Raw genomic sequence first — 20,345 nt, forward strand, 5'->3', positions numbered from 1 at the left:
ACCTTTTCAAAAGTTCCCGCCCTACGTAAAACTATGGAACTAATTGATTGGAAAGCGCGGGAACTACCTACGCCGGAACCGGCTAGGGAAAATTGTTAATTTTCCGTCTGTACCGTGTGTTCCAAGACACCCTGTACATTATCGATCACTGGGTAATTAGAGAAACATGTCTACGACGACCGAACGTATTTCGATTCGTTATCTCGACGCTCACGGGTCGTTTATTGTCTTTAGCGCGATACGTGAACCGGGATTCTTGCGCGCGAGAGAATTTCAAGCGGCGAGGTTGGCAACACTGGAATACCGCGTGCCGCCAGTCCTCTTCGCGGCGACGATCTCACAGCGGGCTGATGGTAAGTCAAAGCCGATCGTGAGATTCTCGTTTAGTTTTATTTGATTGTTTTCCAAGTTAATATACCAGTTACGTGGACAGTGCGACGATCGATTTAACTCGTCACCAACAAACAGGAAGAGTTCAGCGATCGCGACATCCGATAGATCCAGTGAATCGAGGCTTTGTTATTCGTCGTCAAACTTCTCGGTGCTGGCAAACATCCAGACGCAGTAAGTAAACCGACGTTTATCGATACACGCTCCTTGTTGCTTGCATTTTCGTTCGCGAACCTTGTCTCTTGTTCCGCGTTCGTCGCGTTCTGCGTCCGTTATTTTATTTCATTCGTTGCATTCGTTCGTCGAGTCACAATCCCCAGGCACCGGGTCGCAAAAAGTCTCGAACGAAGCTTCAGAGCTTCGTTTATTAACGAAACATTTCTAGAGACGCCACTCCGTAGTAAAATAAATTATTCGTATCTGGATAAGCATTCCGTCCATCTCGGACTACCAACGCGAAAACGAAAATTGCCCGTTGTCGAGGACGTGGCTTCGTTCGGCTATAATTTCGGTCACGAGGGACCATATTAATCAGCCTCCGTCTTCGAGACGAGAACGCAGGCAACCAAGTGTATTTCAGAACGGAATAATGATCGTTGCAATGTATTAAGAACGGTTATCTTCTTGGGAGTCGATGTATTTTTTTGTGCGAGAGGTTGTCGCTATGTTACGAGGAGTAGCACTTATCTCGTCGTTGCGTATACAAAATTATCGAAAGAAAAAATGACGGGAACGAAAGGTTCGAATGAAATATTCGATTCAGATAAACGAAGCATTGAATATGCAATTGAACTGGTGACATATCTATGCATTGAACTGGTAACTGGTGACTGGTGTGTATATTTTAATTTTAACTTTGTCCGTTAACAAATCAATAGAAATAGATTCTGTCTTTTACGAGAGGGTCTTTGCGTTGAAAACTTTTCTCGATCTTTCCGTCGCGAACGACTGATAGTACGTAGCAGCACGATGCCCGTGTCGGAAATGGGTTAGTTTTTATCGTCCATGTGTGCACGGTATGGTTCACGTTCAACGAAGGGATCGTGCTTGTTCCTCGTTTGATAAAAGTTCGAAAATTTGGCGTTCTAATGGAACATTACGAAAGATAAATTCGATACGTTTATTGCCCTTTTGGCTACTACTGGTAATGTGTCATTAGACGAGTATTTATTAACCATACATAGCAGCTTAATCTGAAAAGAGTTTAATTATCTATTTAATTATCTGTCCGCCATTTTGTTCTCAATTTTCTATCTCTGACGTATTCTAAATGAAACATTTTTAATGGTGAAGTATTCTAATTTTGAATGCTTCTTGAGATTAGATCGTTCTTGCGCGCAATCGTTTGTCAAATACGAGGACCGGAAGCAGAACGTATCGCGTTTCAGCAATTTTTAAATTTAAAAAAAAAAAAGCGAAGTGATCGTGCAATTTTTCTGCCTTTTTTTTTTTATTGAAGCTTCAAATGAAAGCCACTCTTTTAATGCGTCGTGCGTTTCATCGAAAATGTTTTCATGCGATTTTTTTTTTTCACTTTTTGGCGAGCGGTTAACCACTTCCATTATTTCAGTTCCCGTCGGTCGGAATTTCGAAAATGAATGTTGAACGCTTCTCGTGTTGACGTAACCTTCAACCGTTAATTTTATACTTCTTATCATGCTTAAAACATTCTGTACATCCACGTAACGATATACGACATCCCCGATCTATTAAAATAAATTAATGAATAAATATAAGCGAAAGGAAGACCTGCCCGTTTACGTCCTTGGTTAGCAATTCGACCTTTGTTTCGTTTGAACGAGGTGTACATTCTTTTTAGCAATGAGAACCTCATGACGAATTCTATAATTCTCATACTTAAAAATTGTTAACTTGGAAAGAATACAAACATTCGATCAATTTTTTTTTAAGCAGTTGCAATAATTTAGTTAAAAAAAAAAATTGATTCACCACTTAATTTACAAGACTAATGTTCTATGCAAGTTGTGCAATTATAATCTTTTCCTTACCAATGAACAGAAATAGATAGACTATTGTCGTTGCTACCGATACATTTATATCTGATTGGAAGAAATTAATAATTGATCGACGAACAAAAAACAATAGTCTTTTCGTGATTGTTGTATTTTATCCGTTTCGTTTACTGACCTTCTTTTATTTCTTTCCTCGTGAGATCGGCGCTGCCTTTGGTGGCGCGAGCCACCATATTTGTGAAACCGATCCCGAAGCGCAACAGCTTGTAATCGTCATCCGCCGTCAATTGTTCGGGTGTCAGCCCGCTCAGGTGTAAACACTTCCCTGGAAAAGTAGTTTTAATTGCTCGTTAGAAATGTGAAAAGAAACGAAGCCGCGCTTTTTCCAAGGTTCGCGGGAAGCGCGCCAAGAATCTTTACCGTTTAAGTTCGACCGATATCCATGGTAGACGTGGGGACTCGGGGGGGGAATTTCAATGGGGGTCTGGGTCAAACGTTGTCGACAAACTGTCTGAAAGTTCCGACTTCGTTTCGTAAACTCGCGACGATAAATCGACCGCTATCGTCAACGAAGGAAAATGGAAAGCGCTCGCCTCCTTACGCGAAGTTATGGGTGTTGTTAAACCGGAAAGAATTGCCGGTGCATTTTTCTTGTAATTGGAGATATTTTCTGGGAAAAAATTAGCGGACATTCATATTCTTCTTTCGGGAAAAGTTACCGTGTATTTATTTTTACAAGTTTCGCCTGAATTCTGGTCTTTGGGATACAAGTACAATTGAAAAAATATATACGAACATAAAAGATAATAGTAAACGTGGAAGATTAAGTTTTAAGTGTAATTTAAACACATTTAACTTAGCAACTGAAAATTAGTTAACCCGTAAAACCTGATCAGTTCGACTTCGACGGACATTTTCTCACGATGTTATCTTTCTGGTTAGTCGTATAAATATCCCAATCGGTATCGATGTACGTGAAATAAAATATAATTAATACGGTTTAGAAGCGACTCGCGCGGGACAAAAAATTCGCTCGGCAAGTGCTCGAGGTTCGATAAATTGAAAATAAGCCGATCGCATCGAATCTATGAATAAATAAAATGTTCCACTCGAAACGATCAATCTTAGACGTAAAAATAAAAGTCATTGCGGATTACATATTTAACGACGTTTCGACGAACTAATCAAGTTCTAAACCGGAAAGCCACTTTATTTTTTAAATAGCTTAATCGAGGCATTCGAAATCTACGTGAAAATTCATTTGGAGGAAAGAATGAATTTTTCCTATCGACTTTTTACCTTCTTATCTCGTGGACGTTATGGCGTCTCATCGTTATTCGTCCGTCCTACGTTTAACGAAGGAGACGGCGCAAAATCTCGCTGCTTTCACCAGCTAATAGCACACACAACCTTGGGCGTGACATTTGACTCCTCTTTTCTGCGTAGGCTCGCGTCGGTATAACATTATTTTTACTTCTGTTCTTATTTTACGTCGATACCGGCGCATTCAGAACCGAACGAGTGTAATATTATAAAGAATAATTAACATCGACACCGTCAGTCTATATTTAGATCTGTTACTTTGTGCTAAATCATAGTTGCACGACGGTTTATAACCACTTAATGACATTACATTTCCATCATCGGAGACTCTATAATCAACATTAAGCTGTTCTTTTTTGTAAACTTGTTTTGTATTTATCGTTAAGTAGTACGTACTCAACATGATGCATGAGAAAATATTCAACTGCAGTCTTTTCAACAACATTCTGCATTCGTGCAACATAATCGATAATGTTTAATTTAATAATCCTGTTTCTCGTTATATACAGTTACACGCACGTATAATAAATAATTGTGTTAGGCTGAATGCAATAACAAAAGTAAGAAGTTCTTCAAAGAAGGTTTTACGATTCTATCTTTCGTAAAAAAACAGATGGTGTAGCCTATCTGATTGCTTAACACGTTCAGCGCGGCGCCGAAATTTCTGTCCTTTGCATTCAGCCGGCATCGGCAGCGAGCAAGCGTCTCAAATGATGCGATGATACAGGATGACCGCGATTAGAAAGCACGCGGCTTCACGCACTGTGTAGTGCTTATCTGCTGACGACTTTGTCGGCTACCGACACACAAGCGTGACAAATTCTGTAGTCGCGATGTTTGACTTCGGCAAAATTTCAAAGTCTTGGAGTGAGACCATGGGACAGCCAATGCAAATCTACCTGCGAGAAGCGATCGGTTGGAAGAAAGTCACGGAAGCGTACATATCATTCGAGAATACAAAATTTAGTTTGTTTTTGAGAATATTTATTGCCTATAAGACCGAAAATGTTCGAAAGTGAAGAAGACGACCGACACCGGCCCAACGAAAAGTCTAGTGCCGGTCTCCGGGGACCGGCGCACAGTGGGACAACACTGTATAAATGTTGGACATTGGGGCAAAAAATAAACATACAAATTTTAAAATCTAAGTACGTTTTAACGAATCTTTAAACCTTTGACAATTATGTTTCATAGTATTATTACTATTTACCTCATGAGATCTGAAATTAATTACGTTGATCTCTTTATCTTTTCCTTAATTTAAGTTGTAATTCTTGTATTATATGACTTTACCAAAAGAATGTGTGCAATATCGAATGTTGGAATCGTAATAATTCTAAAATAAACAGAAAGATGATTTAAATGTACAACAGAACTTTGTTACATTCGATTGTAGAAGTTGTAAATGTTTTATTCAATTATAAAAATCGCCTAAATTCGCCCAGACAAAACTTTGCACCATTTGTTTTTAGGAAGTGCGTAGACTGTAGCCGTTCACGTAGTTTTTGCTTTTAGTTGCTTCTTTGTCAAAATTTAAGAAACATTTATAACCTCTATAATCAAACGTAACAAAGTTCTGTTGTACATTTAAATCATCTTTCTGTTTATTTCAGAATGATTACAACCTCGACGTTAGATATTGCACACATTCTTTTGGTAAAGTCATATAATACAAGAATTACAACGTAAATTAAAGAAAAGATAAATAGATCAACGTGACTAATTTCAGATGTCATGAGGTAAATAGTGAAGCAAAACGTAATAATAAATACTATGAAACATAATTGTCAAAGGTTTAAAGATTCATTAAAACGTACTTAGGTTTTAAAATTTGTATGTTTATTTTTTGCCCCAATGCCCAATATTTATACAGCGTCGTCCCACTGTGCGGCGCCGCTCTCAATGTGTTAATTTTCAACAATACACATAGTCACATTTAAGATTCGAAGCTTTAAGGTCGATTTATACTATCCGCACAGACCAGGAACGGTTCCGTATCGGCTCCGTTCCGACACAGACACGAGTGTTTATGTTACACGTTCGTCGATCGGTGGTACCGATCAGTCAGTTAACAGAAAGCGTTTCGTAAAGGTACGTAATAGCACAAACAGGAAAAATGTTTTCACATTTAAAAGTATGCGAGATTTTGTTGTAATAGCTATACTATTAGATGCAGACGAAGTTGTAAAAAAAAGATGCCGCCGTGTTGGTGTGCACATGTGCTCGAGAAGAAGAAAAGTTGAAGGAGAATATTGGACACTCTACAAAAAACTAACAGACGACTTTTAGATCATATTTAAGTAGTCAAAATGGAAGTCTCGAATGGCTACAGAATTTTTAGAATGCTCAAAAAATGCTGAAAGCATGCTAATTTTGGTGTAATGAATCGATAGGACCAATAAAATAAAATGTATTCTAGTTTTTGCATATATATATATATATATTATATCTACCAGATTGCCCCAGTTTCTTCCCGATTTCAACCCATGCTGCTTCTTTCTTGTCGGTATCGCTATACTTTCTATCCTCTTGATTATACAAAAGAGAATAATCACGGACAATTTCTATCAGCTTTTCGCAAATCATCGTCTTATTAACTTTTTGCTGTCACGGTTGTGTCTGAAGTCTGGACGGAACCGAAACATATGCATATTTGTCAGCGCCGACACGTTCCGTATCCGATAAAGTATTCTTCGCGAGAATGCCGAATGGTCGGACCGATGTCGGTAGGTGTCTGTGTTGATACGATACGATACGTATAAACACCTATCAAATTGTATTATAGAATACTTTTACGAACGGTGCTGAACGGATACGTTCCGGGTCTGTGAGGATCATATAAATCGACCTTTGAAAGATCTGAAGTTTCTCAAGTGTCCACGTTCCGTTATTACAAAACAAACACGTAAATTCCCTTTGGGAGAACCCTTCACAATGAGATTGTAGACAGAAACAGAACAGCCCGATGAAAAAGCCGAAAGTAGACTTGTCGTTGGCATTTCATTCAGTCTATTAGCCGTCTCTGGCTAATACTCGAAATTTTTCCCGTAATTAAACGAATAAATGGAACGGTTTCGGGTGGGGTTTCGGCGTCGAAACGATTCCTCCGTCGTCGAATGAAACGCGAAGCGGCTCGTAACCGCGATAATTCGCGCATTATTTGTATCGTTAAGAGCTCGCGCCGCGTTGTTGAGGAGGGAAAACGCTTTTTCTCCGTCTACCCCCTGCACCCACTCCCACCCCAAACCCTCTTAATTACCGCGCATTTTTGCTTTTTCGAGCACTTTCCCGCGGAACAGCCGTTCTCACGCTTTGTGTCGTCGCGGCAATTTAGAGAAACTACTTGTCAGCGGGCGCGCGATTGTGCAGCAGGTGTTACAAAACGCGCGCCGTTCAAACGGATTAAATAGGTCTGGGTCAGGCTCGGTCGGTTCTTTTTATTTTCGTCCCCTCTCTCTCTTTCTCTATCTCTCTCACGGAAGTTTAGTCATAAATCGCAGGGCCGAGAAATTATTGTCCGAAGTGGGAAATTTGTTTAGCCGATCCCTTGGATTTTCCGATCGATGGGAGAAACTCGCTGCGGATCCACCTCGACTCCTCTTATCGAGTTTCCTTCGCGCGTATTTATCCCCGTTGCGCCGAAGAAATTATGTCCCGGCCCCGGTAATGGACTTAAACGTCGACATCGCGAACGAACGTTTAAGTCGATAAATGGAATTAGCATCGCGCCATTAAATCGAAAGGAATATACTGGTTATCATTCGACCCCGATGCGACGTGAATTGAGAGGCATTTCTGGCGGGACGAGCGAAAAATTAACCATACCATCGGCAATTTTGTTCCAAGTCTACAAAATGAGGAACTATTGCGATGTTTTTTTTTTTTCTGGTAATAGTACTACGCTGATAAAGGAGAAATATACATTCGTAGGAACGCTACAAAATTTGTGTGGGATTCGAGCGCATTTTTCTGGAAGCGTCATTTTTCCATTTGGTTGCGAAGATAAAATGGAATCTATCGAACCGAAATTTAAATATGTTATTTAACCAGTTGGCTTCTGCGTTCTGTTTCCAGAGCGCGCACCTATGTGTGCCGTGAGAATCAAGCTAGGTATAGTCGTCAAACACAGTGTAATATTGGATTGCACAAAATTCATGCCATTTATACTCCTGCTATTCAAATTAATACGTGAAAAAAGATATACATATCGAATTGAGTAACCTCCTCCTATCTCGAAGTCGGTTAAAAATACTCTTGCATAACCAATGGCAAGTAAATTTGACTCGTGACGAGTATACTCGTCAATCACAGCTGACTGGTTAAGAAGGAACATGTTAAAAAATAACCAATCTAGTGAATGGTATATCGTTGCCCTTTAAAAGGACAGTGAACGTGACCAAACATGAAGAATTATTGCAAAGAATAAACCCAAAATATGATTCGAAAAAACAACAAATTCAGTACCTCTTCCTATAATCAAAATAATACCACAGAATACACGCATCGTATTAAATCCTGTCGCCAGAGCAAGCTTAAAAGTTGCCCAGCAATGGATTAAGCATCGAACCCTCCATTTCTCAAAAAGCAGGACTTTACCCCCTCCTCGGTTAGCCATGTGTTTTATTCACGGTTGTCTATTATTCACGACGAGTGGCCAGGTCTGCTCGTCACGGTAACCCGTTGATACGTGGCCGGGGACGAAACGCCAAAGGCACGGAGAAACGGGAGAATAAAGAACGGCGTGGGACAAGGGGATGAGGGTAGCTCGCTCTGATGTCGCGAGTGGGACGGAGAGGCACCAGGGAGGGTGGTTCCGTTGGCGCGAAATTACAGACGTCGCCGAAGTATAACCCGCGAGCGTTTACCCCCGGCAGCGGCAGATAGAGATTTATGACGCGGCCTCGGAAATTCTCTCCCTCTTGTCCTCCCTGTCTCACCACCTCTCGCACCACCGACCTACAGCCGCACCACACGACCTTGGAGAACTTCGGAACAAAGTTAAACGCTCGCGTCTGCCGCGGCCGTTGCACGCTTTCCCTGGAAACCCGAACGTTTGGCTCGTTCGCTCTTAAAGTCAACGTCGTCGACGCGGCCCAGACCGGAACGAACGGGGGATCGGAGGGTAGAGAAAAAAGGGGGGGGGGGTAGAAGGTAGGAAAACGAGAGGGAAACTCTGTTTCTCCCAGGGCGAGAAAAACTCTCCGTTCGATGGCCTCTGGCGCCCGTTTACACGCACGCCGGAGGATTCCGTCCCTTCGAACAAGACTAACGGCCGATCGAACAAACTTTATCGAAGCGAAACGCGACCCTTCCCTGTCGTTCACGACGCTAACCTAACCCAACGTGACTTCCCTCGACCTTTCCGCGTTGCCTGCGTCACGCCTCCCCCGCGGAAAGTCCACGGGGCTTGTTTTTGCCTCCCTAAGAGGGTGGCGAGGCTACCAGTCGATCAGTGGTCCACCCAGACGAGGAGGATGAACCTAGTCGCGATGGAGATAAAACAGCTGCGATGTGTCTGATGTTTTTATGTAACGAAAGGATATTATCACAGGGGTGGGATTGTAGGTTTAGCGATCAGTCAAAGTTTTGGAGGTTTGTCTAGGTGTTGTCGAAGGGAGGGTTAGATTTATATAATACAGAATGGGGTGCTTGATCACCAGGGTCATGTTTGACCTAAGGGAAGAAAGTTCTTTGTGATCAGGTGTATAGTGTGAGTTTGTGCTAAAAGGGGTACTACTTTTCCTGTTGACCAGTTCCTAGACAGTTTTCATGACTTTCTTGCAGCCATAGTCCTTGGTATACATTTTCCAAATTTGGCAAGTTTATTCATACATGCACAGTCAGTCCAATAAATATTCGTACCCTATGCGCCTATTAAAGAATTAAGGCTACTAAATTAAATAATAGGTATGATGTTCCCTAATAAATTCTTCATAGTATTTTTCCTGTTGACCAGTTCCTAGACAGTTTTCATGACTTTCTTGCAGCCATAGTCCTTGGTATACATTTTCCAAATTTGGCAAGTTTATTCATACATGCACAGTCAGTCCCATAAATATTCGTAACCTATGCGCCTATTAAAGAATTAAGGCTACTAAATTAAGTAATAGGTATGATGTTCCCTAATAAATTTTTTATCATGAATATAACTTATTTACAATCAAATCTTTATTTAGAAACATAAAACTGATCGTTTCATTTAGACAAATTTCTTCAACAGTCATACAAGGTACGAATACTTATGGGACTGACTGTATATCTGTACAAGGTGCTGTTGAATTTACAACTCTGCTGCTGAATTGATTTTCATAATGTTCTAAAGATTGGTAGGAATATATTAGAGACCAAAGAACTTATTTTTTGGCCCAGAAAGGAGTACCCGTTTAAAACAACGTCCTCCACTCTGTTTCAAATTTGGCCAGAGGAATACCAAGTCAAAACTTAAATTTAGATTAACAGAATCCGCCAATCACGAGAAACCACCACTCTAGAGAAACCTGCCAAATCAACCCCCAAAATTATTTGTAATCAACCTCCGACTTTCAAACAAACAACCAAAAATATTCCCATACTCTACAAACAACACACACACACACCTCCCGTAAGTCTAAAATAGCGAACAACCCCCCCAAAAAGTTAATTTTCAAAGTCCTCTCACCATTTTGCATCTCCCCATAACGCAACCCCTCGATGAAACCGCTGAGAACCGTCCTCGCGAGATGGCTGCATTCGTTCCACCCACGATGCTATCTTTTCCAAACATACCTGACATTGCGGCGCAAAAATTCCCACGAGCATTCCTAGTTTAGCACCAGTAGACGGTGGTGAATGCAAAAAGACGCGAAACGCCGTGCAAAGTCGAGTTCGCCGATCTTTCGGCGGGGCAAGGAGTGTAGAGAGAGAGAGAGAGAGAAAGAGAGGAGGGGAGAGAGGAGAGGACGTGTTCGTAAATTCGTCCCGGGCGCTCGGAAAGTTTCAAAGTCGAAAGAGTTTCGGTTTCCCCTGTCCGACCGACTTAACTCGTTTTACCGACTTTCAGACGTTCGAGGCGCAACAGGACCCAGCCGCGCCGTTACATTTTTCCTCGTGCTCGTGTTTCCACGTCCGCCGTCGCGCGGCATCGTCGTTGGCTTCAACGACCGTACGCGAACAGAATTTATCGTCCGCCATATTTTTCGCATGCCTCGTAATTCACCGCGGTCGCTGGAAACCTCCTCGTTCGGGGGTTTTCCGCGCGCGTCGCGTCGCCGAGCGTGTTTCGAAACCTCCACCAGCGATTTAGGAATCCAAACGTTGACGTCGGGAGTCATGAGTCATATACTCGCGCGACGAGTCATATTTAAAGTATTTTTTCGGTAAACTGAATATGTGTTATTAGGGTGGAGTTTATTTCTTAGGGGCTGAAGCTGTAGAGTTGGGCGAGGTGGAGGGTTTGTTTTTCTTGAAACAGAGTCCCAAGCAGGTGCATCATAGAAAATTCTATGAGTATTTCTTTTCTAATTAGTGGAATTGTAATTCCTCATCTATCTTCAACGATGAAACTACCAAGAGGGTTGACCTATGTACTTCAAACTTACTTTCAAAGTCATTAAGTTATTAATTTATTGCAATTTGTAGTTTTGTTATGCGTTGTCCTCGGGTTCTGTTTTGTTATTAAAAACGAAATGACCGCAGTTCATCTACATTCCACCAATAAGTGAACTTCCCCAAAAGATTCACGAATATTTAAACTTCACGTCTATATTTCAAACTTCTTCCCAATGACTTAAGATATCGATATATACAGGATACATAGGAGCTTAGAAGATATTTAAGGTTAAAGTTTTAGGAAATTTACTAGTCGCGCGCGAGAAGTTCGCTCCCAAAATCAAGGCGGATTCCATGTTCCCAATTTTCCATACTCCCAATTTTCCACACTTCCAAATATTTTCATAAAACCCGAATGGCACAGTTGCATCCGTCCATTGGCATCCAAAGAAATTCTTCCTGTACCAACTGGGAGACGTCTCGAGTCTAGTAGCAAACTTTTCGCGCGCGACTATTACCTGTCCCGTTACCTATCCCTCTATAAGGACTCTTCGCAAAAGTGACACTGTAAAGTTTGATCCTTAAAGCCTTCGTTTGCGTCCAGGACACCCAGATAACTTTTACAGGTCGCCTTCTTTTTTTAATTAAATTTTGAAGTCTCTAATCCTGTTTATATAAGCCTGTCGTTTGATTAGCATTTAGAAAAACTACCCTCGCCTCGATATTTCGTTTATAATTGAACGATTTAAAAATGTATACGTTACAAAAATCACCGATAAAAATGCTGGACCTTCCAGAGGAACCTAGCCATACCCATCGCATTTCATGAAATACATTTATCAAATAAATCGCACCATTACTCATGCATCTCGAATGTGAAAAAAAAACCCCTCGTATAAACAGGATTACAGGTATTAAAGTTTAATTCAACCGAAAAAAAGCGAACTGTAAAATTCTCGCGTTAGGGGACATCGTTGAGTCAAGCTCTTTCAGAGTTCTCGTAATACTATAAATACCGTCTGAAACTTTGACCTTAATTATCGTTTACACTATTCAGCGGAAGCTTCTAACACCATACGTCACGGTCTTTAGCATTTCAAGCTGTGCAGCCGTGGAAAAGCGCACTCAAATATCGACGGACCCGTCCCCGATGTTTCCCGTGGAAGTCCGTCGGGTTCCCGAAATTTCGTTGACCCAGATTTTTTCGTTCTTTTCGTCCTGGCCGTCTGAATGAACGACCGGTTCCAGTTCGAGTTGTGCAGGGTATGCGAGGAGAGCCAGGTGAAAATCGATGGAACCGAGAGAGACCTGTGCGTGGGTACCGCGGGAGACCGCGCCTGGAAAATCAATTTTCAGGGTTTTCCAGGACGAAGTCCCGTTCACGGAGACCTACGGAACAGTCGAGCGTACCGTGAATGCTCTCTTTTCCATCGTGTACGTACGTACGGTAACGGCGGGGGCATCCAACTGCCACAATTTGCGAGCGAGCACGTATTAACGCCGTGTAGACTCGCTTAACGACATTCTTCTAAGAAATTCTAGCCATCGAGACCTTTTTGTTGTACAGTCTCGTTAAAAATTCACCATTTACGTGCGCGAACAGTTGTTTCCGTTGCGAATTTTTTTGTTCAACTGAAGGGGGTGTATAAGGGTTGAGTCTGCAACTCGGTTCTTAGACTCATCGTTAGTTTCTTTGTAGAGTCCTGAGAGAGAGAATTATCGAGCGATCGGTCCGATCGCTCGAAAAACTACCCTAGTGAGGTTTCGTCCGGAGACCTAGGACGCGGATGTTGGATTGGTCGAGGTTATCAGAGGAGGGAAAAAATCTTTCCGTTCCCGGGAATCTCTAAAAAGATGGGGCACAAAATTCTAGGGGGTAACGAACGTGCACGGACTGTAAGCTGCTATCGAGCGGATAGGCGTGCGACAACCCCTTCCTGGCCCTCCCGTCCCCCTCGGCCAGCTCTAGTTCCCTTTTTCCTGCCCCTCTGGCCCCTCCTGTCTCCCCTTTGGACCGAGCAGCAGGCTGGCAGAAGGGTGGCCGTGTGGGTGGAAAAGGGTGGAGGCAGAGGCTACACGCTTTCCCACACTCACCGACCAACCCTCCTTCGCCACCTGTACCCTTCGCCCATCTCGTTTTACCCTACCCAATCCCTCTCTGCAACCGTCTCTACCACCCCTCGGCCACCTCCCGTCCCTCCTCGCTTTTCCCGTCTCTCTTTCCCCTAGCTCATTCTCGCTCTGCCTCACCCTCGTCCTCACCCCACACCCTCCGGCTCACCGCCCTCATCCTCGTCCTCCTCCCTCCGCCCGACACAGCCGCCACTCATTATAGTTCCCACCACTAGCAACCCCCAACCTCCGCCACCTCCTTTCCCACCTCCACTGGCATCGACAACCGTCAGGCTTGCATCCCTTTTCCACTCACGCACTTAGCTGGCTTCGCCAATCTTTTCGCAGGTCACTGCTACGATACCGTTCGACGCTGTATATACTCCCCCTTTCCCCGTCTTCGTCTTCTTCTTCTTCCTCCTCCTCCTCCTCCTCCTCCTCCTCCTCCTCCTCCTCCTCTTCGTCTTCGTCTTCTTCTTCGTCTACCTTTCCACCTTCTTCTCCGTCTACGTCGACGTCGACGTCGACGTCAACGTCGCGTCGTCTAGCTGGTCGTTTTTCTTTTCCATCCCTGATATTTTTTCGCGCTCGATAGCCGTCGAAAGGAATCGCGCTCGGAGTTCGTCAAATTTTTCCGCAAACTCGGACACGTGCCCGATTCCAACCTTCTAGGAATCAACCGGAGATCCTCCGCTGGATCATCCAGCGACCGGGAACCCATCGTGGCCGTGGGCGAGCATTAATTGAGGGTACGGCGACATCGGTCTCGCCATTTTATCGAGAATTAAACATGAGAAAGTAATGGTCCGGGGACTCGAAGAAGTGGAAATTATTTTGGTTTTCGGGGTGGATCGATGCGGATCACGAGGCTCTCGAGGGATCTTTCTTTTAGAAATGCGAAATTATTTGCGACGGGGTTGTAATAAGATGTCGAATATTCAGTAATAGGGTAGCAGAGTGCATGTCACATGCGAAGCATTATTACAAATGTATATTTTAAAAAATTTGTTGAGATGCTGGACTGATTATCACGAGGCCATCGTAAGTTGTGATTTAATGTTGCAATAAGTGCACGAAAGGAGGTATAAGATGTACCGGATTTATATAAAATTTGCCACGATGAGAACCTACGTTAATAATGCTTTAAAAAATGGTACACTTCACGGGAATAAAATATTGCAACCTTTTTGTTTTGATATCTCACTCGATATTATTGCATTCGTCCAATATCATTGCGTTAGCCCCGTATGTTTGCACATGTTTACACTCGTTGTAAATGCACTAGTCTATTAATAACCGATCGTGTAAATGTTTGTGTGGCCTCTCGTCCCTTTTACGTGAACCTACATCGACCCTTCATCCGGAACACTTTATCCCTTATGCACCTTTTATGTGCCTTTTATGCACTCAAGATTATAATATCGAATCTCCGTTTCTTATAATTAATGACGTATTTGAAAAAATAGACGTTCTTGGGTAATAATCATCGTCCCTTGCACACCTTGTAACACCTACCGACGCCACGTTGTTAATTTTTAGTTGCAGAAATTACCCGGAATTATTTTTATAAAAATCTCTTCCACTATTTTTCCCCCCGGCTCGTTTCATTCCGCGAGTGATTTCCAGCTCACGGCTATTCCCTCTGGTTCCTCGATAATATGCCAAGTTTTTGTCGTCTATTTTCATCTCTGCGGGCGAGCTCGTACCTGCTTTATGTAATTCTCGTATCTTTCTTAGACCCCTCCGTCGTTTAGTCCGCGTCGAAAATAACGGGACGCTCCTCGTCCTCCTTACGTCGTCGCGGCGACGTTGGCCCTGAAAACGATCCCCGTGAAAAGTTTTCGCGCGGGGAAAATCGCCGATAATCGATAGACGAAAACACGGTGTCCCCGATGCGAAAGTATCTCCGTCGCGATCCTTTCGTTCCTTCCCCGAAGGAAAAGTTTCTCGAGGGCGAGAACTTGGATCGAGAGTGGTGCCACGAATAACCGACGACGACCGAAGGATGTAGGACGTAATCTGGAGTAAGAGGACGGAAGTCAAAACTAGTTTTTAAGTTAACAAGCAACCGAAAGTCAAGAGTTACTTCCTACTTTGCGACACCCCGGGAAACCGCAGCGATCCGAAAATCAGGAGAAAATCGAGCGCGATTAAACATTTCGTACGAAGGTGGTTCGATTATTATTTTTTTTTTTGGAAGGTTTTCGAGTAACTACAGAAGGAATTTTTAAGGCTCTGGGTCTCGAGGAAATCTCTACGGTTTCTTTGGGTCTTTGATTTTGTTTTGGTTGATTTTCTTGAAGCTAAAGGGTTAGATTTAGGGTTTAAAAGGGTAGAAAAATAGTAGAGTCGTGTTTTTTTTTTTTTAAACTCTACTTTAGGTTGGAATATTTGAATATCCAAGTGAATTTGGGATCTAGGAGCCTTTAATTGAAAGATTGTTTAGAACCAGAATTATTTTTGTTTTAATTCTGTGGAAGTTAACACTCATCGTTCCTAAAGCCATCGAGTACCTATCATCGATTTTTAGAAACCTTATCAAAAGTACATCGCCTCGCTCGACTAATTTTGGAACTACCGAATTTCCAAAATTTATACCTGCGTTTGCGAAATGAATTTCGTTTCTACCTTTGACTCGGTCGAAAGCCATTTATTCATTTTCTTCGGCGTGTCAATCTTTCTCGAAATGACAAATGCGAAATGGAAAATGCATCGGGGCTGCACCGTTGCGAGAGACTGCTTACACGTTAATGTGACGTGTAACGGTTGACAATGATATATCGCTAAAACCCCTTGTTAACAAACCGCGAAATTTTGAACGATAGAAAAACCGACGCTACCGATACTATATAGAAAGTATCGGATACGGTTCGAAAACATTTGCAATCGTATTAACCTACCCCTTCCGCCCCCCGAAGTCAGATGTAAATTCTTCGCAGTTGTCGCGGGGATCGAGACCAAATCCCTTTAAATGGCAACGAGACCGCTATGAATAAATCGATCGAGCGTCTTCGTTACGCGAGCAAAGAAAGTATACATATAATGCATCAAACAATGGTGTTGCATAAAGATGAGGCCATTGGCTGGGTTCGAACGTCGTCTTAAGGATGTTGAACTAGATATTTGAAAACCCGAAGAGAACGAAAAATGCGGAGGAAATGAAGGACAGGTGTAGGGTGGTGGTTGCACGACGACGGGAAATTAATATTGTTAATTAACATATATGTATTTATACCAGAATTGACCTGCCGAAGCCAGGTTTCAATTCTTCACAGTATTCCTTTCCGGCAATAGATATAAATAAGCCAATGTTAGTGAAAAGAAAAAGCTGGCGAGCTTTAACACAATTAAATTATTCAACACTATTTCTATCATTTTTTAATACTACTTACAGTACATTTATTTAAAGCATTTTCCTTCATTCATATTCTCTCCCGAATGGATACCAAAAAATGTCTCTGTAAAAAGTGTCTGAATATTTCCTTCCATCTATGTAATAAATATAAACTACCTACTTTTATCAAAAAGAACAAAACTGAACTTCTAATGCAATTAACTTGTATCACCAACGCTATCTAAAATATTTTTCTCGCGCACTTAAATAAATCCAGTCCAAGAACTGTCTAAAGACACGCGTCTACGATCCCCGGCATGATTTCTTGCCGTCGAGCTCGAGCGAAGAGAAAACAGTCGGGAGAAATAAAAATTCGACCGCGTTCGTTCCGTAACGGCGCGGACCGTACCGTTTCCTCGACGTCGACGTGTTTTTGATGCCCACCATTGACATCGGGTCTCCTAATATCGCGAGAGGAACGAAAGAACGCTAACGTCGTGCAGCTGTCGCGAAACGACCCCAGTTACCCGGCGCCAGGTCGCGAATAGCCGCGCGGCGTGGCGCGCAAACTTCGAACGGGCCGTTTTCGAGCGGGTCGTATCCTCGGTGTTCGGTGTTCGGGGTTGTAGAGGGTGAAGGAAGTCTGGAATCGACGAAGGCGACGTGGATATATTCCTCGAACTCTTGCCAACATACACACACACACACACACACCCTGCACTTTAAACTGAAAAGACGAACGCGAATTAGATTCGGGGCAAAATTGGGCCACTGATAACGACGATTACGTTTTGTAATCTTTTGGTCTTGCGTGGGAAAGAAATTTAGTGAAATGTTAGTTGATTAGATCATCTTTCGTAATATTAGAATGAGAGGACAGAGCTACCTATGTACTTTTTCTTTATTTCCTCTGATAAAGAAGTAATTGAGGGGTGTGCTGTAATAAGGAGGTAGCTACATTTTTCTCAAATTTTCCTCCTTACTGCACCACAAACAAATAGGAATGTTTCAAATCCGTGATTATGTTCTAATCTCAAAACCATAAAAAAATTGAGCTATCTCCTTATTGCAGCACACCCCCCAATTTTAAAACTTATTTAAAATCTTATTAATTGATAAGTAATTAGGTGCTTCAAGTGCAATTTCAAAAAAAGAATTAGCCCCTACAGTATCGATTACCGATAGATAAATACCACGTATACAATAGACTTCGTGTTTCTGTATTTATTCTAGGCATACTTTGTTATGTAATCATCAAACTGCATGTTGTTGTAGTTTTTTTTTTTTTTTTAATTTTTCACTCGATAATTTCTATACGAAATGCTGGTCAACTATGTGCATATATGATCTCTGAACCCCAGTACAGCTTTTTATCGCAAATATTTATCTAGTAAACATCTGCGTGATATATAGCGCAACTCTTCTATGGGTTGTTTTGACCACCCAAAAGTATGGCTAACGCTCGCAAATAATTCACTCGCGGCCAAAAATTCAATCAACATTAGGTCACCGAAAATCAGAAGCCAGAGACAACGAGATTGCTACGAATAAATTGATTAATCGACTCATAGCGTCTTCATCGTGAAAAGAAAGTGCATCCACGATAAATCAAACAGAACAATGTTGCGTAAAGATAAGAAAGGCCAAAGATGTACCCGCGGGGGTCGTGAAGCCACGCGGTGTCTGGCCAACAGAACCAAGAGAACGTGCAACAGTATAGCAGTTGACAATGATATATCGCTAAACCTCTGGTTAATATACTGCAAATTTCAAACGGTGGAAAAAGCACCATACGTAAAGTAGAAAGCGACACGACTGAAAAACGTTGGAAAAATCGCGGCGATCCACCGACGACGAACGTGTAGATTCTCCACAGTTGTCGCATAATTAAGTCCGCTATGAATCAGTCGAATGATTGATTCATAGCGTCTTCGTTAATCAGACAAGAAAGTGTACATACGATACATCAAACCGAACAATGTTTTGACAAAGTTTGAGATTCCCTCGTAACTCTTACACCTACTGTCCCTACGCCATGATGTTTCGTAAATGTTTATGAGATAGCTGATCTTGGCGTGATCTCTTACACCTCTTTTATAAATCAGGAACAAGGCTTGCATTAACCCTTTGCACTCGAGAGGTGACTCTCGGTCACCGCTAGGTTTTTTTTACGTTTAATTTCTTTGGAACTGGAAGTTACTTTCGAAGTCAATATAATCTTAGCATTCGTGGCAATAAAATGCTCAGAAAGCATCTCGAGTTGCTGGTAGATACCAGAAAAAAAGGCTTCGAGTGCAAAGGGTTAATAAATGCCCCCTAATTGCCTGTCGAGATCTTAGATACTTTTTCTTCTGGAAAGGATATTTCAATAGAAAAGGTTCAACACACATTTTCTGCAAATTAGATTACACCATGCGTACGATAGTAATTACGATCTTATCCTTAATGCATTTAATATGCGAACGGTCGAGATCTTCATCACTTTTAAAATTCTTAATGGACAAATTTTCCAGCTATTCTCGTGCCTATTAAAGTAATCGCTCCTTCTAGGCCCCTACGACTCCTTTATTTGCTTTTAATTCTTTTTTTTTTTTTAGTAATCCTCGTAACGTTAATGGTATAAAACAAATCTGTATTGCTGAAAACTGCTCAAGTTCTAACTCTGGATTTTTTCCCCAAGCCCGTCTGCTTCTTTTAGAAAACCGCCGCTTGCCTCTATTCATAATGTATAAAGATAAAATTACTTCTGCCACCTTTTTTTTTTAGATACAAACTGGTAATTACATTATATGAGACCATGAGAGCTAAAGCGGGCTAACCTTGCGAGCTTTCGCTTTGAACAGTGGCATGATTCGCGAACAGTTAAACTCTTAGCGTTAAGTAATTGCAACGTTTACATTATAAAGTCTGTTTCCAGTACAGCGAAGTTACCCGTGAGAATATGTGGTTTAATCCGCGTCAGATTATGGTTCTCATGGGTTATTTCGGTTATTTCGTATCTCTAAAAATTTTGCGCAATTCGGGCTCACTTCATATATTTATATTACTTATCGAAAGGATTTTATGGATACTTGAGTTTCTCTTGCTGTTTTAACAACAGATTTTTAATTTGTGGTGGTGTTTGTAAACAAAATCTATTGGAAACTGTAAATAGAGGTTCATTAGGCGAAAACAAGTAAATGAAATATTATTATTTTTGCTCTTTGTATTCGACAATATAATTGAAAGTGTGGATTGTTGGTTGATTCTAAAAAGCAAGTATTCATTAAAAGTTACATTCATTAAGTCTTTAGCTGAATGTGCGTGGTACGGCGTCCCTGGTTTCACGGGACGGTGATTAAGAATCACTGCCATAGATCATCCTACTTGAAATTATTTTTGCCACGGTTAAGGATCGTAGTCGCTATTGTTGTCACAGTTGGCGACATGCATCCCTTAAATTGCTACATTAATTACTATTTCGTATGACTGATGTTAGAATTTAATAAGCACATTTCATCAAGCGTGACAAGTATAGTGTTTGTAGTTTATCGTTTGGTATAACTTAAAATTAAAACAAAAGATAATTTCAAGTTCTTTCAAGTATCACGGATTCTTAATCGCCATGCTTTAATGTTAACCATCTACAAATTAGAGTGCCTCAGAAACATCGCTGACAAATCTTAATACATAGAATCTCGAAACTA

General features: G+C 41.7%; 2 protein-coding genes across 6 annotated transcripts in view; one reads left to right on the forward strand and one right to left on the reverse strand.

The window, feature by feature from the left end:
* Window positions 1-20,345, reverse strand: part of LOC128873837 (uncharacterized) — a 128,176-nt gene that overhangs the window by 8,633 nt on the left and 99,198 nt on the right. For both annotated transcript variants that reach the window (XM_054117738.1, XM_054117737.1), the window contains exon 7: window positions 2,539-2,688. In XM_054117738.1, the coding sequence (XP_053973713.1) occupies window positions 2,539-2,688 (150 nt within the window). The remainder of the gene's footprint in view (window positions 1-2,538; window positions 2,689-20,345) is intronic.
* LOC128873836 (uncharacterized) overlaps window positions 280-20,345 on the forward strand; it is a 154,427-nt gene continuing 134,361 nt past the window's right edge. The window contains exons 1-2 of one of the 4 annotated variants that reach the window (XM_054117734.1): window positions 280-353; window positions 434-564. The gene's annotated coding sequence lies outside the window, so the exon portion shown is untranslated. Of the gene's footprint in view, window positions 565-20,345 lie in introns of all 4 variants that reach the window. The other 3 variants (XM_054117732.1, XM_054117733.1, XM_054117730.1) reach the window with 3 other exon arrangements.

This window comes from Hylaeus volcanicus, chromosome 3 (assembly GCF_026283585.1).
Source record: "Hylaeus volcanicus isolate JK05 chromosome 3, UHH_iyHylVolc1.0_haploid, whole genome shotgun sequence".
NCBI lineage: Eukaryota > Metazoa > Arthropoda > Insecta > Hymenoptera > Colletidae > Hylaeus > Hylaeus volcanicus.